General features: G+C 38.9%; 1 protein-coding gene across 1 annotated transcript in view; it reads right to left on the bottom strand.

Annotated features, from left to right (window-relative positions):
• The window catches only part of LOC110158188 (inactive dipeptidyl peptidase 10), a 232,283-nt gene that overhangs the window by 90,812 nt on the left and 115,753 nt on the right, over positions 1–25,718 (bottom strand). The window contains exon 5 of the mRNA XM_055150252.1: positions 24,377–24,451. Coding sequence (XP_055006227.1) covers positions 24,377–24,451 — 75 coding nt within the window. The remainder of the gene's footprint in view (positions 1–24,376; positions 24,452–25,718) is intronic.

Genomic DNA, 25,718 nt, shown 5'->3' with positions numbered 1-25,718 from the left:
TGTTAATTAAACATTATTTAATTCCATTCCAGTTTACATCTTGATTTTATTCTTTGTTACTTCCCTCACCCCAAACGAGCTGGGTCGTAACAAAGGTAAGTGAGGAATAACTTTGGACCACTGAGAAGCATTTAAAATGAACTAGGTCTGCCTTTTGAATTTTTATTTTTTAAGGTACAGTGCCTTTAATCCTTTCTGTAAAACATGGTATAATGTTATGTCCTCATCATAATCAGACCTGGATGTGGGTTTTTGTTTCATTCACACATGTTGAACACACAAATCCTGCATATTTAGACTGAGTTCTTCTCTCAAACAGAAAACACTCTGTACCACCTTGTGATGTCATGTAGTAATACAGTAAGTGCTCTACAGGGTTTTAAACTCCATCCTAAAATTATCCAAATGATTGTAGTGAAGGTACAACACAATCATTTAGATAATTTCAGCCCTGGAATTGCCAATCTCTCCTGAACAGCGTAAAGGGTAAAAGCTGTCAGTGGTGTAGTGGGGATGTTTTAAGTGGGGGTACGTGATTCGTGATATCATCGATGTGATGAATCCTGCCCACCTGCCAGCCCAGTAAAAATCAGTAATATCTGATGTTTTTTTTTGCTCAAAATGATACAGAATCATGTTATTAACATTAAAGCCATTTATAATCACCTACAGAACATAAATCATAGACTACAACACATGAACCAGGACTAAAACAGGACTGAACAAGGACTAAACCAGGACTAAACCAGAGCTGAACCAGGACTAAAACAAATCCAAACCAGGTCTAAAGCAGGACTGAATCAGGTCTAAAAAAGGACTAAACCAGGATTAAAACAGAGATGCAAAAAAAAAAAAAAAAATATGACTGTTTGTCCCCCAAGGAAAGTCACAGGCTGAAACAGGATGTGTCGGGACTTTGTAAGTTGTCCATTAAGACATCCCATAAATTAATAAAGTCATTTTATTTTAACCAGTGAGTGCTTTGGGTTTTTTGCATCTTTAAATTGATTTCCCTTCCTCAAAGAGCACCACTGTGTTCCATCTACTGTGTATCCTCTGGAGGATACCAGGACTAAACCAGACCTGGACCTGGTTTAGTCCTGGTTCGGTCCTGGTTCAGTCCTTGGATCAGTCCTGGTCCCTCAAGTGGCAGGTCATTAAAGGACAGTACTGAAGATATCATGAGTCTATGCAGTTTGTTTTCACCATTGCCTAAAGCTCTGGGTTGACATTTAAGTTGTAGCTATTTTATGTTTTTATTATTTTTTTTTTAATATATCTCAAGTCGGGGGAAGTGGGTGGACGATGTACCCCCACGCACCACATTCACTACACCCCTGGTAACTGTTAACTTGAAAACTAGAGCTTCATGACATCATTAGGTGGACCAGAGCATTTTGAGCTTTAACATCAAATACTATCAGTACTCAAACATGAGTGAATGAAACAGAAAAAACAAAACACAACTCCAGATACGTTTTTGATGAGATAACAGCATTATACCACGACTTAAACCTCACAAGAGTCAATTTTGTGTAACGTAGGACCTTTAACGTCTGAAAGAGAAACACTGACAGTTTTATGTGAGGTTGCGGGGCTGAATATATTGGAGTATAATCCTGGGATATTATTTGACAGTTTCAAAAGCTCTTCTTCTCTCCAATTTAGAAACAGACTGTCCAAACTGTCTGGAGGTCTGGGCCGCAGGTGCACGCTAACACAATACATGAATGACAAATATGTTCCCCTATCTCCGAAAACAACAAAAACTTATCTGGACAGAAATTGCGCTCGCATTTCATACCGCTATTACAACCTCGACACGCGATTTGCATTTGCCACTTTAGATCACTTGTTTTTCATTAGCGCTTTAGCCTCAAGGAGCGGGCTTCAAATGAGAAAAGTCTGCTGACAGAAATCTGATGAAAATGGTTCTTTTTGTAACCAGTGCCGGGGAATGTGTCCGAGTAGGTGTGTTGAAAAGAAACTATTCACTATTTAGCGCTAAAACAAAACATGCTGTCACTCAATGTCTCTGCAGCTTCAAACCCACTCACTTCTCCTCAGCTTAGAGCGACTTAATGTTTTCCTGAATCATAGAATAAGAATAATATGTGTAATAAAGAACAGCAAGAGACTTACACCGGGACTGAAGAAGGTAGGAACAATGACGAGTCTATTGAAATGCACAAAAGGTAGAAAAAAAATCATACTTAGTGATTGTAGCTCTCGAAAGGCAACGTTGAACTTAATTTAAAGCGCATTTGGCAGATCTGTTTCTCAGATTTTTACGTGGTATGGTGGAATTTTGTGGGCAGAAAAGTAAAGAACAAAAAAATACAGAAAGTAGCAGTGAAAAACAGAATACTTCTACAACTGTTGTCCAAAATGCAAAGACGATTCACATTCAGTAAAGCATTTTTCTGACTGTTAAAACCTTCATGGTGTTGATATTTATATTTATTTGTTAAATTGTGACTGTTGTGTACCGTATTTTCCGGGCTATTAGGCGCTCTGGATTATAAAACGCACTAAATTAAATAGTCTATTTTTGAACTCTTTTCACAAAAATAAACTGCACCGGACTTTAAACGAAACACAACAGTTTGATGGGTCAGTGGGACTTTGTTTGTCACGTTCACGGTGACTCTGGGCTTTGTTCAGTTGTGGCGTGTAGGGAGGGTGCTGTCTGGAACCGCTGGATTGTCGGCGTGTTCGCAGTGATTCAGTTGTTCAGTTGTGGCTCAGAGTGGCACATTGCACTCGCTTTTTCGGTTCGTTCCTCGTCGGTGTGGAGTGGTGAGCGTGGCTGTGGGTGTTTTTCACCGCACGGTCGCTGTCTGCTCCGTGTGTGCTTGCGTGCGCTGTGGGTGGTGCGGCTTTGTAGTTTACTGAAGTCGTGCTGGGACACCGGAGTGGATTCGTGTATAGTGCACTCTGGCTTGCGGGACGCGCGGTCGTTTTTTGATAGGGTTAGAGGCTTAAGAGCGCGTCTATTAGACCGGAAAATATGGTAATTTAGGCTGCATTCAAAACTGCAACCTGAAGTGACCCAAGTCCAATTTTTTCACCTCTATGTGACCTGTATCTGATCTTTTAATGGCAGTCTGAACCACACAGATGTGATTTTTTCAAATGTGACCGAGGCCACTTGGATATGTGCTCCTAAAACTGATACAAATCTTCAGTCTGAACGGCCAGGTTGCATTCATCTGACCTACACTCCACCTTGAGAGTGGTAGGAGTAGGCACTCACAAATGTATACAAAACAAAAATTGTGCATGAACTCCATGTCGGTGTAGTAGTGAAGCACATCGCAATCCCACCAATCCCTGCCGCACCCACATGTGCCTTTCTATGGATGTTGTTGCCACTGCCCCACAAAACACCAAATGGTCAAAAACCTCATCCTTCTCCTTCTCAGGCTCCTCTTTAAAACAAATAAGCTGTACATGTTCTGGCTTCGGTACGACAGCAACTTTAAAATGGCCAGGTGCTCATCGCTCCATGTTAAGGCGACTTCCGTAAACACTGAGCACGCTCGCTGTGCATGATATCGTTGTGTTCTCCAATGCACATGCAGGACACTTTTGGGGCGTTTAAAGCTGCATTTAATTGAAAAATCCAAATTGAGCATTAAGCCTTGCAGTCTGAACATACTCATAGACACATTTGGTCCTTGTTAACAGGGTTGCTAGGTAACATATCTCTGTAGATGTCCAACCAGGAAGTAAAATCATAATCTTGGAATCTTGGAATCTTGAATTTTAGACATAGAACCTCATTTCCTAGTGAGCCAGAGTGTTGCGTTTTAAATATTCCATCCAGTCCTTGTATTTGCAGAGGTCGCTGGTGCTAGGCTAGTGCATATCAATGGCCATAGTTATCCTGCCACTAAAAACTTACCCACTCCACAAAACACCCGAAGCAAATATTTTATTACGTCAGACTGTCGATGTGAATGTCTGTGTCAATAGAATAATTTTAGAAGTAAAACCAACCTTGCATTTTGAAAGATTTATGTCTGAGCAGCAGCAGCGAGTCGTATTTCCTGATAGAAACCTTGGCAGCGGCGGACTGATACATGAAAAAAATAGTCCCTCAACATGTGAGGATTGATGCGATGCAAAGTTAGTTTTATTTGAAACATTATTCTATCAACACAGACATTCACATGGACAGTCTGGCGTAATAATAGATTTGTGAAGTGTCTCCACACATCTCCAAAACTCTGGCTCACTAGGAAATGAGATCCTATGTCCAAAATTTCAGACTGTCCCTTTAAACTTCATTCAGTTGCATGTGTTTTAATACTTAAATACCTTGAAAAACAAGATCAGTTTAATGTTTAAAGGGTTCATATTTCGCTATTTTCTTATCTGATCTGTTATGTTGTTTCCTCATCACAAACAGACCTGGAGTTGTGTTTTATTTCATTCACACATGTTTAACACACAAACCCTGCATATTTAGGTTGACTTCTCTCAAACTGATGTCATGTAGTAACACAGGAAGCGTTCCACTGTGTTTTTAAACTTCATACACCTTCATTAGAATCATGTGGATGATTTCAATCCTGGGACTCTGCTGAACAAAAGGTAAAAGGCGCTGTTAACTTGAAAACCACCGCTTCGTGACATCACAAGATGGAACAGAACATTGTGCGCTTTGGAGATGTAGACAGACTAATACTAATTGATCACTCAAACCTGTGAATTTAAATGAAACAAAACAACTCCGGATATGTTTTTGAGGACATATTAAAGCTCACAAGGGTAAACTTCACATAATATCGAACTAAAATGAAAAACCTGATCGACTGGGCTGTGAGATGTTTTTAAATACCTCCTCCTTTCACGCTTTGAAAATCTCAGCTTTAAGCACATATTTTTCATTTTTCCACCTAACAAAATCCAGTGAGTTTTGGCTTCTTTGAAAGTACCTGATGCCAGGATCGTGTCATCTCGCGGTGTTGTCAGGTTGGGGGATTAGCTGTGAGAGAGAATTACAAGCGTCTACAAGCTGAAAGACACAAGAGGCGTGTAGCGGGACAAACAGGACTGGGGCAGATTACAGGGGCTTTTATGGGGCTAATCTCTCCACGTGCAGATGCTACTGTGATAAGGCCACTGTGTAATCCTGCATCTGGAGGTGAGGGCATGCACGGAGATACCAGAACACTCACCTGGGAATGAGAAATGGGTTTGGATTGAAATAAAATAGAAATCAGACGTGTTAAGAAGGTAGATAAGAGATTTGTTGATGGAAACAACATATGCTCAGTGTCAGTCTTGGTATTCATCCCAGCTTGGACAAGTGTGTATTGTCATTGTGTTTTTGAGCAATGTACTTCAGCTGCCTTGCATAGTACGAATGTGGTACTGGTGCGGTACAATGTGCCCAGACCTCTTTGGGCGTGACACAGGTTTATAAGGCTATGTTCAGACTGCAGCCTGAAGTGACCCAAATCCAATTTTTTGGCCTCTATGTGACCTGTATCTGATCTTTTAATGACAGTCTGAACGACACAGATCAAATTTTTTCAAATGCGACCCAGGACACATGGATATGTGGTCCTGAAACGGATACATATCTGATCTTTTGACATGCGACTTCAGTCTGAACGGCCAAAGTGCATTCATCCGACCTACACGTTATCAACAAGCCACAAACGTCACTATTCTGCGCTAAAGAAGGTGAAAATTGTAAATGAACTCCGTGTCACTGAAGCGAAGCACATCACCACTCACCACTCTTGGCTACATCTCTGAATCCACACGATCCTTTCAAAGGACATTGCTGCCGCTGCCCACAAAATGCCACGGCCAAAAACCTCGTCCTTCTCCTTCTCCTTAAAACAAGTAATTTGTTCATGTTCTGGCTCTGGTACAAGAGGAACTTTAAAATCTCCAGGTGCTCAATGCTCGCGTCCATGTTTGGACAACTTCCCTAAACACAGAGCACGCTCGCTGTGGTTGACGTTGTTGTTTCCTCCAGTGAGCATGCGGGACACTTTTGGGCCATTTAATGTTCACACTGGAGTTCACATACAAGTTGCATTTAATTGGAAATGTGAACGACCTCACAAAAACATCGGATTTCACAAAAAATCTGAATTAAGTCCTGCAGTCTGAACGCAGCCTACATTCTACATAGCCTTCAAGTCCACATTCAGACTGCAGGGCTTAATGCGCATTTTGGATTTTTTTGTGAAGTCTGATTTTTTTTGCAAGGTCGTTCACATTTCCAATTAAATGCGACTTGTATATGATCTCCAGTGTGAACTTTAAACGCCCCAAAAGTGCCCCACATGCATATTGGAGGAAACTACGACGTCACATGCAGCAAGTGTGCTCAGTGTTTACGGAAGTAGCCAAAACATGAGCACCTGGCAATTTTAAAGTAGCTGTCTTACAGGAGCCAGAACATGTACAGCTTATTTGTTTTAAGGAGCAGATTGAGAAGGAGAAGGACGAGGTTTCTGGCCATTTGGCCATTTTGCGGGGCAGCGGCAGCAACGTCCGTAGAAAGGAACGTGTGGGTGTGGAGTCACGGCCAAGAGTGGTGGGATTGCGATGTGCTTCGCTAATTCACTGACATGGAGTTCATACACAATTTTCATATGAAGAGAAGAACGTTTGTGTACATTTGTGAGCGCATACTTGCACCACTCTTGCAGGAGGAAACATGTCTTCAGCATGTTGGCATTGGGCTGTATTGTCTTGCAACAGGTGCTTGCACAATAGCCGGCCAGGTGGGATGAATGCAACCTGACCGTTCAGACTTAAGTCACATGTCAAAAGATTGGTTATGTATCAGTTTTAGGAGCACATATCCAAGTGGCCTGGGTCACATTTCAAAAAACTGGATCTGTGTTGTTCAGAATGTCATTAAAAGACCAGATACAGGTCACATAATGGCGAAAAAAATAGATTTGGGTGACTTCAGGCTGCAGTCTGAACGTAGCTTATCAGACACACTCAATGTAGGTCTAGATATCAGAAGACCAATGCTATACCAATATGGACACACAGACACGGACTGACACACACTTAAGCTTCACATTTGTTTTCTCTGTATATGCTATATGAAGATGTAGTGCTCTTAATAACTTTACTCAAGGGAGGATTATGGAGAACTGCACTCGGTGTTGCCAGGTTGCATCTTTACTCACACATGCTCCACATTGGATACATTTAATACACTACATTTGGGAATTACACTTTTACTAAGACCGAGGAAGAGGAGGATGTTGGTAGAGTTTGGTTCAACTTTACACGGACACTGCAGACTCTGACTGGATGTGAATTTATTATTTGGACTTTGGGACACTGTGAAGGCCCTGCACTGGAGACTTGATGTGTTTTTGGACCACGAGCTGGTCCTAGGTTCCAAGTCTTCCAGACTCTTAGAAAATAGTACCTCCAGCAGTCCACTTGGGACACCTAAAAGGGATGGTATGGATCCCTTTAAGCAGTGGAAACATTCCGCCTCGTACCTCCCCACACCGGCCCTTAAGTGAGTGGCTGTACTGTGTGCCAGAGGTGGGACCAAGTTGTTGTTTTGCAAGTCTCAAGTAAGTCTCAAGTCTTTGACCTCAAGTCCGAGTCAAGTCAGTAGTGAAATACAGGCAAGTCCGAGTCGAGTCTCGAGTCACTGGCCCATAAGTCCTTAAGTCCAAGTCGTCTGCTTTGAGCTTCAAGTCATTTCAATTTTTTAAACAAAAAAAACAAATATAGCTTAGATTTCTGCAATTTATATAACTTTTAAGATAAATTGTACTTAAGTATTTATAGAGTATGTAAGAGTTGTAGAAATGTATTTATATTTTTCTTTTTAAATGTCTTGACAAGATCTTAGTGTGAATCATTGCAGTCAGCTGTGGCGGGGCTCTATCAAAAACTTAGGCAAGATCGAGATTCTGAGTGCAGGTGGTTTATTGTGCAAGTGTCCAAAGTGCAAAAATCCCAAAAACAGTGCAGAATATTTACAGTGAGCAAAACAATCCAAAAAGTATTTACGTTGAAGAAACAGGGTCGAGTTCTGCGTTAACTGTCCCCTTTAAGAATCTGTACAGCACACCGACGTTACCTGCTCTGTACCCGGTGGCAGACTGATTAACAGCCAGGAACAGCTCCCCTTTATACCACCTGACTCCTCCCACTGAGCAATATATCAAAATCATTCTAAAGACAAACAATTTAACCATAAACCTACCTTGTCTATGCTACGTTGAGCACACAGTAATAATCTACATTACATGTCAAAAATAATAGCTGAAAAACGTAAAGAAAATTGTATTACATAATGCGCGTCACATGGTCAACACCACGGCGCGAACAGCGCCTATTTCAACTACCAGGAAATAAAGGCTCGGTTTGGCAGAGGCGCCGCGTCGAAGGAGAGAGACGGCGTCATCGGACAGGTACGAGACAAGTATGAAATAAATTACTAACGCGCTCAAGTGTGCACCCTTGGCGAATTAGTAACGGAGGAAAGAGAGGAGAAGGCGATAATAGTGAATACGGCGTGAATGAATGAAACAGCGGGGAAACGGGGAATGAACTCGTGTGTGCGGGATGACTCAGCGTGTGTGCGCGCGGACACGCCAGTGCAGACCGCGGTTACGTGTAGGGGGGGAAACGCCACCTAAAATCATAGACGGACTGGCTCCGTCACATCAGCATAGAAAGAATTTGGATTTAAAAGTGCTTCTCAAGTCACAGGCCTCAAGTCCAAGTCATTGACCTTCAAGTTGAGTCCCAAGTCTTACTCCATTTTATCAAGTTGAGTCCCAAGTCTTACTCCATTTTATCAAGTTGAGTCTCAAGTCCTAAAAATAGTAACTCAAGTCTTATTCGAGTCCAAGTCACGACTTGCACGTCCCCATCTCTGCTGTGTTCTGTGTGTCTGTATTAAACTAAACATTATGACCAATTAAAATTACTGATTGGACACAGGCAGCAGACATGATACACGCAGAGCTTATTCCGTAACTGTTACCTGGCAACCACAATGTTGACCAGGACCTACATTTCTCTAAATTGCACTATATATGATTAGACTAGAGAAACACCTTCTCTGTGCATAAATTGTTTCTGAATTTGTTTCTGAGATGCTGCTAATGAATTTCCTTATGGGATCAATAAAGTTGTCTGAATCTGAATCTGAATTTTGCATACTTCCTGTGTTTTTGTATTTTTACTGTATTATTATTTATTTTTTTTTTCCGACAAACTATTATTTAACCGACGCAAAATAATGACAAATATTTACCACTGGTACTGTACTACCAAACCAAGAAATCGTAATTAGAAAGAAAAACACTTAAAATTGCTTCTCCTACTTGGCTTCACTGTAGCAATTTCGCCCACATTTTAGACTGCAAGGCTGTTTTTTTTCCATGCTCCGATCCTGTCATCTTCTGTCAAAAGGGTGTTTTTCCTCAGAGTTTGACTTGTTCTTGACAGATGGGTCTGTGATGGCTCTGCAGCAGCCGAAGTCTTTAACATTTGAACTCACAAGTGATGGATGGATGTCTGCCATTAGAAGCCTATTATTATCACAGCGCCATTAGAGACACTCCAAGCTGAATAGTTGCGACGCATGACAGGAATACTCTAAAAATGTGAGGAAATCAATCACCAAGCTGAAAAATATACAGTTTGTGTTACAGGTTTTATTTTTATTTATTTTTTACTATTTTAATTACACCGGATGTGCCACCGCCAACAACATTCATCATTCATCCAGGCTTGGGACCAGTTTAGTATTAATAGTTTTTATCATTACAGACTCAATGTGGTGACCTGGCACAGACACTGAGCATTTTTTGAAGCTTTTTGTGTTTTAAGATCAGTTTTTAACATCATATCATGGGATTATAACCAAGAAGTGCAGCATGTGCAGTTGCACTTGAGACTTGACTTAATAAAATGGACTAAGACTTGGGACTCAACTTGGACTTGAAGGTCAATGACTTGGGACTGATCCCTGTGACTTGAGAAGACTTGATGCTTCTGCTAAAAAAATATGTTTTTAGAAAATACTTTTCTCTGCACAACTGATACATTTTTACAGGAACAAACTGGAACATGTCCGTCCCACTTCTGTTTGTTACTTTGGATGAAGTACTGTGAGATGGTATCCTTAAATGTACTACAGTAATATGACATATTAAAAACATATCCTTGTGCATATCCTCGTTTTGTTTTTTTTGTTAGTTGTTCATTTTGTTTTACCTTGCTCAAACAAATAAATGAAAAAAAGAGAGAGAACAGAGAACATGATCCTTCCATTTGAGTGCAGACTACATGACAAAATAAGTGTTATTAAGCACATTTATATCTTAATAAAAAAGGAAAAAAAATAGCATTTCTACAAATCTTATATAAATACTCATGACTCATCAATATTCCATGGCTTTTTAAAGTACAATTTAAAATACCAGTACCAATTACAAATCTAATCTATATTTGGTTTAAAGACTTTTAATGACTTGAAGCTCAAAGCCATGGACTTGGACTTGACTTGGACTTGTGCACCAGTGACTCCAGGCTCGACTTGGACTTGCCTGTTTTTGACTTGGGACTTGACTCGGACTTGAGGTCAAAGACTTGAGACTTACTTGAGACTTGCAAAACAACAACTTGGTCCCACTTCTGTGTGACATGAGCTGTTTGTCCTTCCTGCATCCATGGAGACTGTGCAAGAGGCCAGCTATAGACATTTAAGATGTTTTGTGGCAGAAGACCTTCTAGAGCAGGGGTGTCAAACTCATTTTGGTCCGGGGGCCGTATCCAACCTACTTTGATCCCAAAGGGGCCGGATCAGAAAACTCATGTCATATAAACCCCAAAATAACAATAAGTTCAAATATTTGTGCAGAGAAACACAAATCTATTACAGAAATCTTTTTTAATTGATGAACTGTTTCTTTTACAAAAGATTATAATATTATGAACAATCTGAAACTTTAAGAAAAATACAATTTCAACACAATGTTTTAACATGAACTTGTTTAAAATTAACTTGTAGAAATAGGAATAAGTAAATTTTTGTTGTAAAATCCTGCACTCGGCTCCACTTTTCTCATGTTGGACATTTTTCTGATGAGGGTGTCACGGTCAACAGTCAAAACGATCGTCCTTTAAGAGCGTCTGGAAAGAGACAAGTCTTCATTTGTGCTGCTCTGGTGTTTATCACAGCAGCATCTCCAGCGTCTCTGTACGTGGCCCCTCCAACCACAGAAAATTAACAAGATTTTAATAAAAAAAAGAATTAAAATATTTTAGTAGAAAATCAGTCGAGAGCCAGATTAAAGGTCTTGGAGGGCCGGATCTGGCCCCCGGGCCGCATGTTTGACACCTGTGTTCTAGAAGAAAGACTGAGACCTTTCAGAGGAAATCTTTTGAGGGTATGGACCATTTCATCACCAACCCAAACACCAGAGCGAAGTTAGAGTGAGGCCTTTCCTGTTGGGTTCACCTGGCTCATCATGGACACTGCACAGCAAAAAGTGGAGTGTTAAAATTGACTCTCACAGAATCAATTTTAACATTTTCTCAGAGTTTATATGAGTCCAGTCTGTTCTAGAGTTAATATAACATTTTTTGGAAATGTTAATTAAGTAACACTGGACCAAAGTTACTGTTTAACCCCGAAATCCAGAGTTACATTCACGTTGAGAGAAAACAGATAACACTTCGCAGAATTATCCTGATTTAGCTAAACAACACACAGAGGCGTTTTATTTAATTTTTACTTTATTTTCGTTCTTTTAAGATGAAATTATGTACAAAACTGGTTCAAACTGGTCTTCTCTTACAAGAGTTTGAAGTGGTGAATGGGAGGAGCCAAATTAACACTAAGTTGAATTAAAACTAGAGGAAGTTGAATTAACACTAAGAAAAGTTGAATTAACACTAAGGGAAGTTAAATTAACACTAAGAGAAGTTGAATTAACACTAGAGGAAGTTGAATTAAAACTAGAGGAAGTTGAATTAACACTAGAGGAAGTTGAATTAACACTAGAGGAAGTTAAATTAAAACTAGAGGAAGTTGAATTAACACTAAGAGAACCTGAATTAACACTAAGGGAAGTTGAATTAACACTAAGAATAGTTGAATTAACACTAAGAGAAGTTGAATTAAAACTAGAGGAAGTTGAATTAACACTAGAGGAAGTTGAATTAACACTAGAGGAAGTTGAATTAACACTAGAGGAAGTTGAATTAACACTAGAGGAAGTTGAATTAACACTAGAGGAAGTTGAATTAACACTAAGAGAAGTTGAATTAAAACTAGAGGAAGTTGAATTAACACTAAGAGGAAGTTGAATTAACACTAGAGGAAGTTGAATTAACACTAGAGGAAGTTGAATTAACACTAGAGGAAGTTGAATTAACACTAAGAGAAGTTGAATTAACACTAGAGGAAGTTGAATTAAAACTAGAGGAAGTTGAATTAACACTAAGGGAAATTGAATTAACACTAAGAGAAGTTGAATTAACACTAGAGGAAGTTGAATTAACACTAGAGGAAGTTGAATTAACAATAAGGGAAGTTGAATTAACACTAAGGGAAGTTGAATTAACACTAAGAGTAGTTGAATTAACACTAAGAGAAGTTGAATTAAAACTAGAGGAAGTTGAATTAAAACTAGAGGAAGTTGAATTAACACTAGAGGAAGTTGAATTAACAATAAGGGAAGTTGAATTAACACTAAGGGAAGTTGAATTAACACTAAGAGTAGTTGAATTAACACTAAGAGGTTGAATTAAAACTAGAGGAAGTTGAATTAACACTAGAGGAAGTTGAATTAACACTAGAGGAAGTTGAATTAACACTAAGGGAAGTTGAATTAACACTAAGAGAAGTTGAATTAACACTAGAGGAAGTTGAATTAACACTAGAGGAAGTTGAATTAGCACTAAGAGAAGTTGAATTAACACTAGAGGAAGTTGAATTAACACTAAGAAGTTGAATTAACACTAAGGGAAGTTGAATTAATACTAAGGGAAGTTGAATTAACACTAAGGGAAGCTGAATTAACCTCAACCACATCAACTCTGGCAAATAACCCCAACTCGAACCCCCATTTAACTTTCAAATAGTTAAAATAACACTTTTGGTGTTAAAAACAACTCTGAAATATTTTAGCCTAAAATTTTAACCCTCCAGTTTTTGCTGTGTGCTGCGGTGACACTTTTGGCTCTTCCTCTCCTCAAATTGCCCTGACACAGACCCGCTGACCCTCCCTGACAAGATCCCGTTAAACTGACCTGAGACCTTTGACTGAGACACAAAGGCCACAGAGAAACGCGATGTAAATGTTGCTGCAGCACAACTTTAATTTCCCTCTGGATCAATAAAAGATCTCTCTCTTAATTGAGCAAAGATGGAGGTCTGGGCCGCAGGTGCTCAATAAACACTCAAAATAAACATGAGATGATTAAGTAACATGATGAAAAAATATGTGATTGATGTACTCATGATGCAATTAACTAATCAACTTCCCTTTCAACAACAGCAGTCTGTATTTGACTTTTGCTTTTGCTTGGCTCTGTTTCAGTTCTATTTGAAACCACATTTTCATCTTACTGCATTTCCATGATCCCAAAACTTTCTGAAGTTGTAGTACACATGCTAAATATATTTTCTCTTAATAAGGCAGTAAACTAGGCCATGGTGCTGTCTGTGGTCTCACAGGTGTGCCACAGATGTGACATAAATATACTACAAACAACAAAACATCCTCTTGCTACTGCTGCCACGAGACAAATAACTTTCTTATAAAAAAATCGTAATTATAATCTACACCCAAAAGTATTCGCCAGGAATAGCGGTTTATGTCCTGATTTGAACATTTCCCAAATATTGTAGTAGTTAAACCAAGCTAAAAGTGTATGGTTGTGTCCAGTAGAGACCTGCTGGTTTAGACCTGGTTTAGTCCTGGTTTAGACCTGGTTTTAGTCCTGGTTTACTCCTGGTTTACTCCTGGGTTTAGTTCTGGTTTATTGCTGGTTTTAGTCCTAATTGTAGTCCTGGTTCAGTTTCCGTTTAGTCCTGGTTTATTCCTGATTTTGTCCGGGTTTACTTCCGGTTTTAGTTCTGGTTTAGTCCTGTTTTTAGTCCTGATTGTAGTCCTGGGTTATTCCTGGGTTAGTTCTGGTTTAGTCCTGGTTTTAGTTTTGGTTTAGTCCTGATTTTAGTCCTGGTTTTAGTCCTGATTTTAGTCCTGATTTTAGTCCTGGTTTGGTCCCGATTTAGTCCTGGTTCTAGTCCTGGTTTAGTTCGGATTTAGTCTTGGTTTAATCCTGGTTTAAGTCCTAATTTAGTCTTGGTTTAGTCCCGGTTTAGTCCTGATTTAGTTCTCATTTTAGTCCTGGTTTGGTCCTGGTTTAGTCTTGGTTTAGTCCTGGTTTAGTCCTGATTTTAGTCCTGATTTAATCCTGGTTTAGTCCTGATTTTAATTCTAATTTTAGTCCTGATTTAGTCCTGGTTTAGTTCTGTGTAACTAATTGTGATTATGTAATTGTGCCCAGAAAAAAACAAACAAACAAACAAACATAAAACAGCTACTTAAAAGTGTCTTATTTTCTGTGACCTGCTTTTCTCCAGATGTTCTCACTTTGCATAGGTTGACATTAAATCTATCCATCTCCATGGAAACAGGCAGGTGCCACAACCGGGCAAACTTACAGGTCAGATCAGTTGAGCTGGGTGACCCTGTTTACAGTAAGAATGCACGTAATGTCTAAATCTAAATGCAAATATAAGTTTAATGCCATACTGTGGAACATTCCAGACAAATCAGATAAACATGTGATGGACCCCCTATATGTATGTATATAGTCGCAAACTGGCCCATAGACATTTCAGGGGAAGCTGTGAACTCATTTCTTGGTTTGCTGTTGTAAACGGCGAATGCTCGGAACAGCTTGTTTCTTTATTTCTTCTTAATAAGCTCAGAAAAATGCTTCATAGAAATAATTTTTTTGTATTTAAAAATAGAATCAATGAGCGCATTAGAGATAGTAACAGAGCGGTGTACATCTTGTATTCCAGCCATAAAAAGTAAAAACAATTATCTCATCTAAAATGCATTTAAAAGAATAAAAAAGTGAATGTGTGTTATCTAAATGAAGCGTTTTATGTTTCATTTCCGAGCAGTGGGCTTCATTCATTTATAAAGATGTTAACCACCTCCCAGTCATATGTAAAGAATAAATTCGATTTTTTTTTTATGAATAATTGTTTTACTTATTGCAGTTTTGGCAGAGCTCCTAATGTCTGTAAAAAAAAGCTTTATCAAAAGGCCGGGTCTGCATAATATCATCACGTTCAAAGCTGCACTGTGGACATTTTTTGAGGTTCTGCTGCCTGCTTGTTTCCACTGAGACGCTGCTGTTTTACCAAGAAAGTTCCACATTAAAGGTTTGATATTACACAAAATAGATTCTTGCGACTTTTAAGACATGTTATAATGCTGTTACCTCCTTAAATACAGACTTGGAGTTTTGTTTTGATTGATGATTTGGTGGCGACTTGCAAGTTGTGACTTCGATTTGAGTCAAACTTGAGTCACTATTTTTAGGACTTGAGACTTGACTTGATTAAATGGACTAAGACTTGGAACTGAACTTGGGCTTGAAGGTCAGTGACTTGGGACTTAGACTTGAGGCCTGTGACTTGAGAAAACTTGATGCTTCTCCTAAAAATATACGTTTTTAGAAAATACTTTTTTCTTCACAGCTGGTGCATGCAGCGCTTTATTTTTCAGGAACAAACTGGAACATGTCGCTCCCACTTCTCTGTTTGTTACTTTGGATGTAACTGAAGTACTGTGATGTTAGTTTGTTTCATCAGCCGGTTTTACTTTGTTTCACTTGGTACAAACCGTCTGACCTCGCAGCATTAGAATTCATTCACTTGACAGTAGATGGGTACTTTTTTCATTTAACCAATCGCTGCTATTTGGTCATGACGTATGTAATGCATCACTAACGGGACTAACGGGTATATTAAGCCTTTCCCAAATCCCATAGGAAGAACGGCAATAACGTCTTTCCCCATGATGAAATTCACCAAACATTATCTTTATTCCGGCTTTAAATCCTCGATCTTCGGAATCGCCGACAACACAGGATATATGGCTCTTCACTGATTGGCTGGTGCCCGAACTTGCACTTCTGGGGTTTTTGCAAACCGTCTAGTGTATTCAGATTCCTGACCTAGTTGCTGGAGAGAAATGAAATTGAGCGGAGGCACTAGGTGGCGCCAGCCTGTCTACTGTGATGTGGTATCCTCAAATGTACTACAGTAATCTACAGTACAATACAGTAAAACAGAGGGAACTACAGAGAACACGATCCTTAAATTTCAGTGCAGACTACATGACAAAATAACTGTTATTAAAACACTTAAATCTTAATTATTTCTGTTCTCACCGTAATGATTCACACTAAGATCTTGTCACCACATTTAAAAAGGAAATGTTATCATTTCTATAAACCTTATAAATACTCATACAGAAATATACCATGACTTTTTAAGCACAATTTAGTTCATATAAATTACAAAAAAGACTTGAAATGACTTGAAGCTCAAAACAAATGACTTGGACTTGACTTGGACTGATGGGCCAGTGACTCGAGACGTGACTTGGACTTGCCTGTATTTGACTTGGGACTTGACTCGGCCTTAAGGTTAAAGACTTGACTTACTTGAGACTTGCAAAACAATGACTTGGTCCCACCTCTGCCTTTAATATTAGTCTGTGTACATCTTCAAAGCTCATAATGCTACTGTATGTTCCACCTAGTGATGTCATGAAGAGGTGGTTTTCAAGTTAACCAGTACCTTTTACATTTAGTTCAATAGAGATTGGCAATTCCAAGGCTGAAAGCATCCAAATGATTCTAGTGAGGAAAACAGTAATAATATGGACCATTTAACAAATCTCCATAGAGACAAGAAACTAACACCACCAGACCTAGTTACAAGACAGACTGGTGGATAGACAAGCCACTCACAGTAAGAACGCATATTTTCAATGTATTTTTAAGCAATAAAAGGTCCTGCAATTGAATATACAACATAAATTATCCCTACGTTCGATTATCTTACGACTCCCACTTGGACCTCGGATTTGATGTCACGTCCGAGATTGAAGCGTATTATCACTGTGTTTTTTGGACTATAAGTTGCACTTTTTTTCATGGTTTGGGTCGTCCTGCGACTTATACTCTGGTACGATTTATATATTAAAATTTTCATACTGAAGCCGTGAGAGGGCGCTCTAGGCTTGTGTGTCAGTATCTGCTGCTCCTATTACTTCTGTACCACTGTCACTTCACTCTACTGCGCATGTCTCCTGCAGAAAGAGCCACTGTCCTACTGCAAGTAGTGAAATATGCAGCTGAAAACGGTAATCAGGCAGCAGAGAGAATGTTTGGAGTGAGCGAGAAACTTGTGAGGGAACCTATTCAGTCTGTTGTTCTGTTGTTATTACTAGAACTTGTCTTTCAAGATGAAATGTCAGTTCCTGGTCTCTGATTTTATTAAATAAATTTCCCCCAGAAAGTGCAACTTATAGTCTGGGGCGACTTTTTTGTTTTTTTCTTCTTCATTACTCATTTTTGACCATTGCAACTTATACTCAGGAGCGACTTATAGTCTGAAAAATACAGTATGTTTCGAGTGTCGGACTCCGTGGATTATGATTATGACTATTACCTCATCTTATGAAAACACTGCCACTTTAATTGATTAAATTTTTTGGAATTTGCACTGCATTTTATGTTATGATTTCTCTTCCATTACAACCTTAGGGATGTTAATGCCCATTAAATCAAGCATTTGTTCAATACTGGCCTCACCACAACACCGACTACCAAACCTATAGGCTGTGATACAGACATGGTACATTTTTGCAGTAATATGAGTGACTCAAACTGTCATTCAAACCACCAAAGTGTCCAAACACAATGAAAACACTTCATAGTTACACGTTACAGTGGGCGTAGCCATCTTGGATTGTGACTCGGAATCCTTGCATGGTCTACTTTTTCTGTCCAAGTCGTGCTGTCCACGGAAAAGGGGCGTGTCACGGGTGTAACGAGGCAACTTCTTCGGAAAACCAATTTGGAAGGCTAATCGAACACAGGGTAAGTATTTCTAATGTCATACTGTTAGACATTTCAAGCAAAGTAATAACATCTCCATGGAGACAAGCACAATGACTAGAAATGTTCCACAGTACTCGTTTAAAGGTAACCTGATTCCTCAGCCGTTTTTACTTCGTTTCACTTCGTAGAAACCGTCTGACCTCGCAGCATTAGAATTCGTTTGCTTGATGGTAGGTGGGTACTTTTTATCATTTAACCAGTCGCTGTTATTTGGTCGTGACGCACGGGGCTAACTGGTATATTAAGCTTTTCCCAAATCCCATAGGAAGAAGGACAATAACGTCTTTCCCCTTAGTAAAATTCACCAAACATTCTCTTTATTCAAGCTTTAAATCCTCGATCTCGTTTGTGGCCCTTTAAACCTTTTAATCCGGCCAGCCGAACTTGAATAAATTACAATAATAAACCTAATAAACATTTTATTTTCCCTGCATTTGTGGCATTTCCCAGTAGATGGCACACTATATATATATATATATATATATATATATATATATATATATATATATATATACATTGAGGTGTGGCGTATTATGCTGGCCGCAATGCTTTATGGGAAAGTGACAGGAGTCATTTTCGTGCGGCTTATTCGGACCATGAGTGAGGTAATGTTCAAGATATAAGGCTGCACTGTTTCGATTTTGACAGGGTTTAAAGCACAATCCAAAAACTTACAGACACAGTGTTACAAGTCTAAATATTTGGAATGTCTTACGGGTCTGGTTATGCTGCACGCGTGAGTGTTTACACATGTAAGCTCGTGGCATGGGCTCAGTTTCTCAACGAGATCTAAGCGCTCAGGACTCACCCTCGCATGTGGTGTGTGGTGGAGCTGATCTCACTCTCTTTTCATGTGTTCTGGAACTTCCGTGTCCAAAAGTTGCAGCGTGTAGTGCAGAATACATCCTACATGAGTGTAAATATGAGTGCAATGGAGCCGGGCTCTTAACACGTCATGTCCTGTCTCTTGTCCGACCCTTCAGTCAAATTTTAGAACCCTATGTGGCCCCCGAGCCAAAAAGTTTGCCTACCCCTGGTCTAGTGTATTCTGATTCCTGACGTAGTCGCTGGAGAGAAATGAAATTGAGAGGAGGCACTAGGTGGCTAGTTTAAAGGACCCATATTATGCCATATTATGCTATTTTCTGATCTGTTATAATGTGGTTTCCTCCTCACAAACAGACCTGGAGTTGTGTTTTGTTTCATTCACACATGTTTAACGCACAAACCCTGCATATTTAAGTTAATTTCTTCTCTACAACATAAATCGCTTCAATGATTTCAGCCCTTGGAATTGCCAAACTCTAATAAAGAAAAGGTAAACGGAGCTGTTCACTTGAAAACCAAACACAACTCGTGGTCTGTTTTTGATGAGGTAACAACATTCTAACATGTCTTGAAGCTCACAAGAGTCAGTTTGACGTAATACAGGACCTTCAAATACAGCAATAATCACCTAAATGCAGTTTTTTCTTGGTTATATAAAGGAATGTCATCTATAAAAATACCCCCTCCCTTCGTTGGTTGTCTTCTGGGTGGAGCAGAAATAGACTGGACATATGACTCTGGGCTTGACTGTACCAGATCTGCGTCGAAGCTAAAAATGCAAATGATTAATAGGGCTGTCGCTAATGCTCAGAGCTAATCCCTTCCACAGTGCAGGGCCCATTTGCATATCTTATTCTACATCAGGCTAATGGAACGTGGGTGATTGTGGTATTACCAGGCTGCCTCTCTAGAATTCTAATACCCGCTTAATGTTTTGCTTTGTCTAAATATTTAGGGATAAACATGGATGTGAAGTTATTCCAAAATTGTTCTAACTATAATTTTTGGTCAATTCGCGCCTGGCTAGACTTTTGTGGTGAAAGTGGAACTAAACAATATATTTTGCTTTTGTTTTGATAATGTTCCTTGACAATTTTAGCGAAAATTATGTATATTTCTGGTCAAAACTGTATAAAACTGTGTGTGTCCTACTTCCAAAGGCCATTTCAAGTACTATGTGACGTCACACAAGACTCCCCTGACTCTTCCCTCTCTTCCTTTTCCCTCCCGCTCTCCTTTAGTCCTCCAAGTACAGCCCACGTTAGCAGATCTATTTGAAATGTGTTTGTGGGAGGAGTTGAGGTGTTTAGTCACTGTGTAACTCTAGTCTCCATGGAGATGTTATTGCTATGCGTAAAATGTTCCACGGCATGGCCTTCAGCTGGGTACGGTCTGCAGAATTCCATATGAGGGAAAAGTTACAGTCAAAATGTACACAAAAATATCATAAACATGCACTATGAATGAAATGAGAATATAAACAGTAAAGTAAAGTCATCATCATTAAAAAAAAAAAAAAAAAAAAAGTTTAATAGTTTAATCTAGGTCCCCAACCTTTTTTGCCTGGTTTAGTCCTGGTTTAGTCATGGTTTTGGTCCTGGTTTTAGACCTGGTTTAGACCTGGTTTAGTCATGGTTTTAGTCCTGGTTTTAGACCTGGTTTTAGACCTGGTTTTGGTTTTAGACCTGGTTTGGACCTCGTTTTAGTGCTGGTTTTAGTCCTGGTTTAGTCATGGTTTTAGTCCTGGTTTTAGACCTGGTTTAGTCATGGTTTTGTCCTGGTTTAGTCCTGGTTTAATTCTGATTTAGTCATGGTTTTAGTCCTGGTTTTAGACCTGGTTTAGACCTGGTTTAGTCCTGGTTTTAGACCTGGTTTAGTCATGGTTTTAGAGCTGGTTTAGTCCTGGTTTAGTCCTAGTTTAGTCATGGCTTTAGACCTGGTTTAGTCATGGTTTAGTCCTGGTTTAGTCCTGGTTTAATTCTGGTTTAGTCATGGTTTTAGTCCTGGTTTTTTAGACTTGGATTAGACCTGGTTTAGTCCTGGTTTTAGTCCTGGTTTAGAGGTGCAAGAAACATGGGAGGAGGCGTGGTCTACGTGGAGCACAGGAGGAGGTGCAGACCACACGGCGTATGGGAAGAGGAGTTCGCGCTTTCGCGGCCTGGTACCAAACGACCTACGGCCCGGCACCGGTCCACGGCCCGGGGGTTGGGGACCCCTGCTCTAACACCAAAGTGAAGAAATGCCAAAGTTAGTCAGAGCAATTGCTCATTCAGTCAGATATAACATGATCGATGGTGCTACATTTTCAGCTCCTTGTGCGCAGAGACAGACATAAAGAGGAACTATCAATCACACCCGCTTCAGCCTGCTTCAGCCTGCTTTAACCTGCTTTAACCTGCTTTAACCTGCTTTAACCTGCTTTAACCTGCTTTAACCTGCTGCTTTAACGTGCGTATTGTTTTTTCAGTTTGAGAGTAGAATTTGGAGGATTTGTGTGTTAAACATGTGTGAAAGAAACAAAACACAACTCCAGGTCTGTTTGTGATGAGGAATTATAACATAGATCAGACAAAGTGCAGGAGGCCGTTTGAATGTGCAGTTCACCTTTAGTCTGGACTTTTACACATGAACACCTTTTAAATCAGAAGAGCTGAATTCTTCTGAGTGTTTAGAAATAGCTCACTTGTTCATGACAGACAGACCTCATACAAATCTGACAATAGCCCATCATTTCGAGTGAGAGGGAGTGGATTATCTCACATGAGAAAATATGAAAATGTGTACTGACATGAGGCTCCTGCTGGCTGTCAATCATCCTCTCTCTTTATGCCATTTTAGATTTGTCTTTCTATTCCACTTTTGTGACTGCATTGGACTACTTTTACATACTTTGGGAAGTATTTGCTTTGCCATGTTTTTATCTCATTGTGTCCATGGATACAAGCAGGTGAACAGCTGGATAGGTTATGGGTCAGATCTGCGGAGAGGCGACCCTGCTCACAGTGACAATGCGTCTTTTTCAAGGTCATTCTTTAACAATATGAACACATAACTTAACTGAATAAATGCTAGATAAGTTTTATGAATACTTTGCAGCTCACGTCATCAACATTCTCTGGGGGTGTGATGCTAACTGGAGGCACTGCTCTGTCTGAAGCTCTATTACTCATGCAAAGAAAATAACTCTACTAAATGAGAGCAGTGCCTACAGTTAGCATCACACCCCCGGAGAATGTTGACTAAGACGGCACTATTCCTTTATCAGGGAAACATCTCTTTTCCTGATGAAGGCCTAGTGCCAAACTGTTGCACAGATTGTCCTGATAAATCCCACAGTTTGCAAGTAGGACGGTGTGCAGGATTATTCTGTACAATATAAAATGTAAACAATTTATATATATATATATATATTAAGTTATTAATAGACTTATTGACCTTTTTTTTCTTTCTTACACAATTCCATATATCTGACTTCATACATATGTGTTAGGGATGTAACAATAAACGAATGATCATGATATTGTATCATCAAAAGTCTCACAATAATATCGAGAGCTGTCACAGTATATCAAATCATAAGTTCTTTTGCTTAAATGCATGGTTTTATAGTAGGGCCCAGTCAAGCAGAAGTAAACACAAGGCCAAAAATTCAAGTTAATGCATCTGATATAAAAATGTATTGAACAGATACATATGTACTCTAGTTTATGAAACTGTTGACCTTTTTTCTGTACCATTTTTGGTTCTAAAGTTCCATACGTTTTAAACAGACCATGTATGAAACATGGAACAAAAATTATTTCCCAAATTTCACAGACCTGCAAATCATGTCAATAAATGGATGTATTTCATCATATCTTGTGTTATTCCATCTTTGAACTGTTGATGAAGGTACATGATTTAAAAAAAAAAAGTATTGATAAAAATTTGCTTGGAAGGACTGACATATTTTATAGAAATAGTTTCCTTTCATTTTGAAGTAATATTAAAGTATTCAGAAGAAAAAAGCGACAAATTATGCAAAATCCTGCACCTTCTACTTGTTTGCACAATTTTCTCTCCGTTACTTTTCCCTCCGTTACCATGACCTTTTTTAATAAAAAATCTCATTACTCAAAAGTAAGAGGTTTTTCAACCTAATCTTGTACCATATGGTAGAAAACTACATGAAGCAAATATTCAAACCAGTTTGTTAAGGATATGTAAGTGAGAACCAAGAGTTATCACTGTTTGTATTTATTGCCCCAAAAAGTGCTGCATATTTCATTCCCTCTGTTACCGACATGAGTTTTTAAATTTTTTGTCAACAACTTGAAAGAATATCACAGGTTTAACTTGACCCTGTTGGAGTGTAACTCTTTCCTACATTCTGATACTTTACTTATTTCAATAGTCCCTCTAGTTTCTGAATAAGAGACATTTGAATGTCAAAAATCTGCCCCTGTTTCCCTCCGTTACCACTTGATCGGACCCATTACCAACAGCTTATAAACATCGGGAACTACATATCCCATGATTCATTTCAGTGCAAACAACATGATGAAATATGTTTTTTACTTGAATTCTTGGGATTATGACAGAAATAATTCACAGCAAAATCAGAAAAGTGTCCTATCTACAATTACATTAGCCTCTTCCAAATATTGCAATAAATATTGTACCGTGAGATGCATATTGTGATAATATCATACTGAGAGATTTGGATATTGTTACATCCCTAATATGTCTATAAATGTATGCATGTATATAGAATGCGGAAACATATATAAAAAATATATATATAATAATAATTATTATTATATATATCCCCAGTTTGGAATTTTTTTCAGGTTTCAAATTTGACTTCCTTGTTGGAAATCATCACGTCACAATAGGGAATTCTACAGCTGTTACCTAGCAACCATATTTTCCACTATGCCAAAACCCCTTAAATGTACACAAAAATGAATATTTGCCAAAAAATATATAACAAAACACCTTCATTTGGTTGTTTCTAGCGGGTAATTGTTACTAATTTTTGGGTAGAACTCTTCCTGCTGCGATGTCTTCCTGTCATTTTCAACATGTTTTTCAATTTTTCTCCCCAAATTGCTTCTTAATCAGTCTAAAAGTACAATTATAATCAAAATTAGAGAATGATCAAACCTGTTATCTGCTTTTACACGGACAGCTTGCTTATACGCTCGGTGTTCGTGTGCCTGGCAGTGAAAAATGGCCACTACACTACCTCACAGAACCATCATCAAAGGAACGTATCATTTAGTTTCTTGTTTGAATGGACTCTCATTAATTCCCATAGAAGTGTGAAGTGTATGGCTCTAGAGTGGAGATGCGGTGAATGGTGAGTGTCTCTTACTTGCTTGACGTCGTACGCGAACAGTACGTATTTGAGGTCAGGAGAGAGGGAGTACTTGGCCACGTTGAAATTGATCTAAAGGAGAGAAATAAAGAAGAAAAATAACATTGACTTGAACACTGTGTACTTCCTTTAACAACAGGGGGAGGATGGAAGAAACTGACTAATAGATGAATCATACATCAGTGACTAATTTTCTGCGTAATGAAAAACAACATATGTGTTAAATGTCACATGAGTGGTTCGTCTGTCTATCGTTCCTGTAATGGTTGTGAGTTAAATTCCTCAGTTGCCACGTTTACATGAGAGCGTTAATACTGAATAAACATGATTAAATTCTGAATAAAAATCAATTCAGCTTTAAAAAGACCATGAAAACTATTAATACCTAATGAAAATGATTATTCAGAATGAAGTAAGTAGGTGGTTTATTCCCATTTTAAAGCTGAATTAATTTATTTCTCAATCATGTAAGCGTTTATTCTTCTTAAAAATAATTCTGGTCGTTCAGCACATGCTCGTTGTGTCGCCCTTCTGACGCGATCTGGACAATCCGGCTCCACCAGTCCTGGCTTCAGACTTTTATCCACGTCTCTTTGGATTTGTGAGCTGGATGTGGGAGTGGGCTGAGGTAGAGCAGCCGTCGACTCAGTTTGTTTTCTTCCTCCCTTCTCCTCCTCAGCTGACAGACGTAAAGAGTGATGAGAGAATTCTCCAGCTGCTGCGCAATTATCATCGGAACGATTGAGAAAAAAGTTTGGATCGTGTTTGTGTCCATGGCGTAACGACAAACCAAGATGAGAAAAAAGTCAGTAGCAGCTGAAGTGTGTGTTTTCTTCTGATAGAAGTACATATATTAGTATTTATCAGAACCCTTCCCAATTCCCAGATGTTGAGTGGAATTAAATAAAGGCAATTTAACATGTTTTCCATTGAAATCTCAATTCAGAATTATTATTTCCATGTAAACTTGAAGGAGAATGTTTAAATGTCGAACTATTTCATTCCGAACTATTATTTCACAATTAAAAGCATAATGTAAACATGGCCAGTGTTCAAAGATGAGAGTGATGAAAAATAAAAATGTTTTCATAGCGGTGAGTCTCTCAGAGTTCAGATAGGTGTGATTGACAGGTGGACTAGCCAATCAGGGACAATATCATCGTCAAAATCCATATAGAACCACAGACAGCAATTATTTGATCAGTTTTAACAATGAAACTATGTGATAGATTTATATACCACATTTTGTATCCTTATCCAACCAGGGTTCACATGAGTATTTAGGGAACAGCATTTCCCGAGTGTTGCTCTCCGTTTAGTCCACACGAGGAGCAACTGC

Source organism: Boleophthalmus pectinirostris, unplaced genomic scaffold, assembly GCF_026225935.1.
Source record: "Boleophthalmus pectinirostris isolate CB_2022bp ecotype Guang Dong unplaced genomic scaffold, ASM2622593v1 HiC_scaffold_1, whole genome shotgun sequence".
NCBI lineage: Eukaryota > Metazoa > Chordata > Actinopteri > Gobiiformes > Gobiidae > Boleophthalmus > Boleophthalmus pectinirostris.
This window is presented reverse-complemented; position numbering and strand designations above follow the sequence as displayed.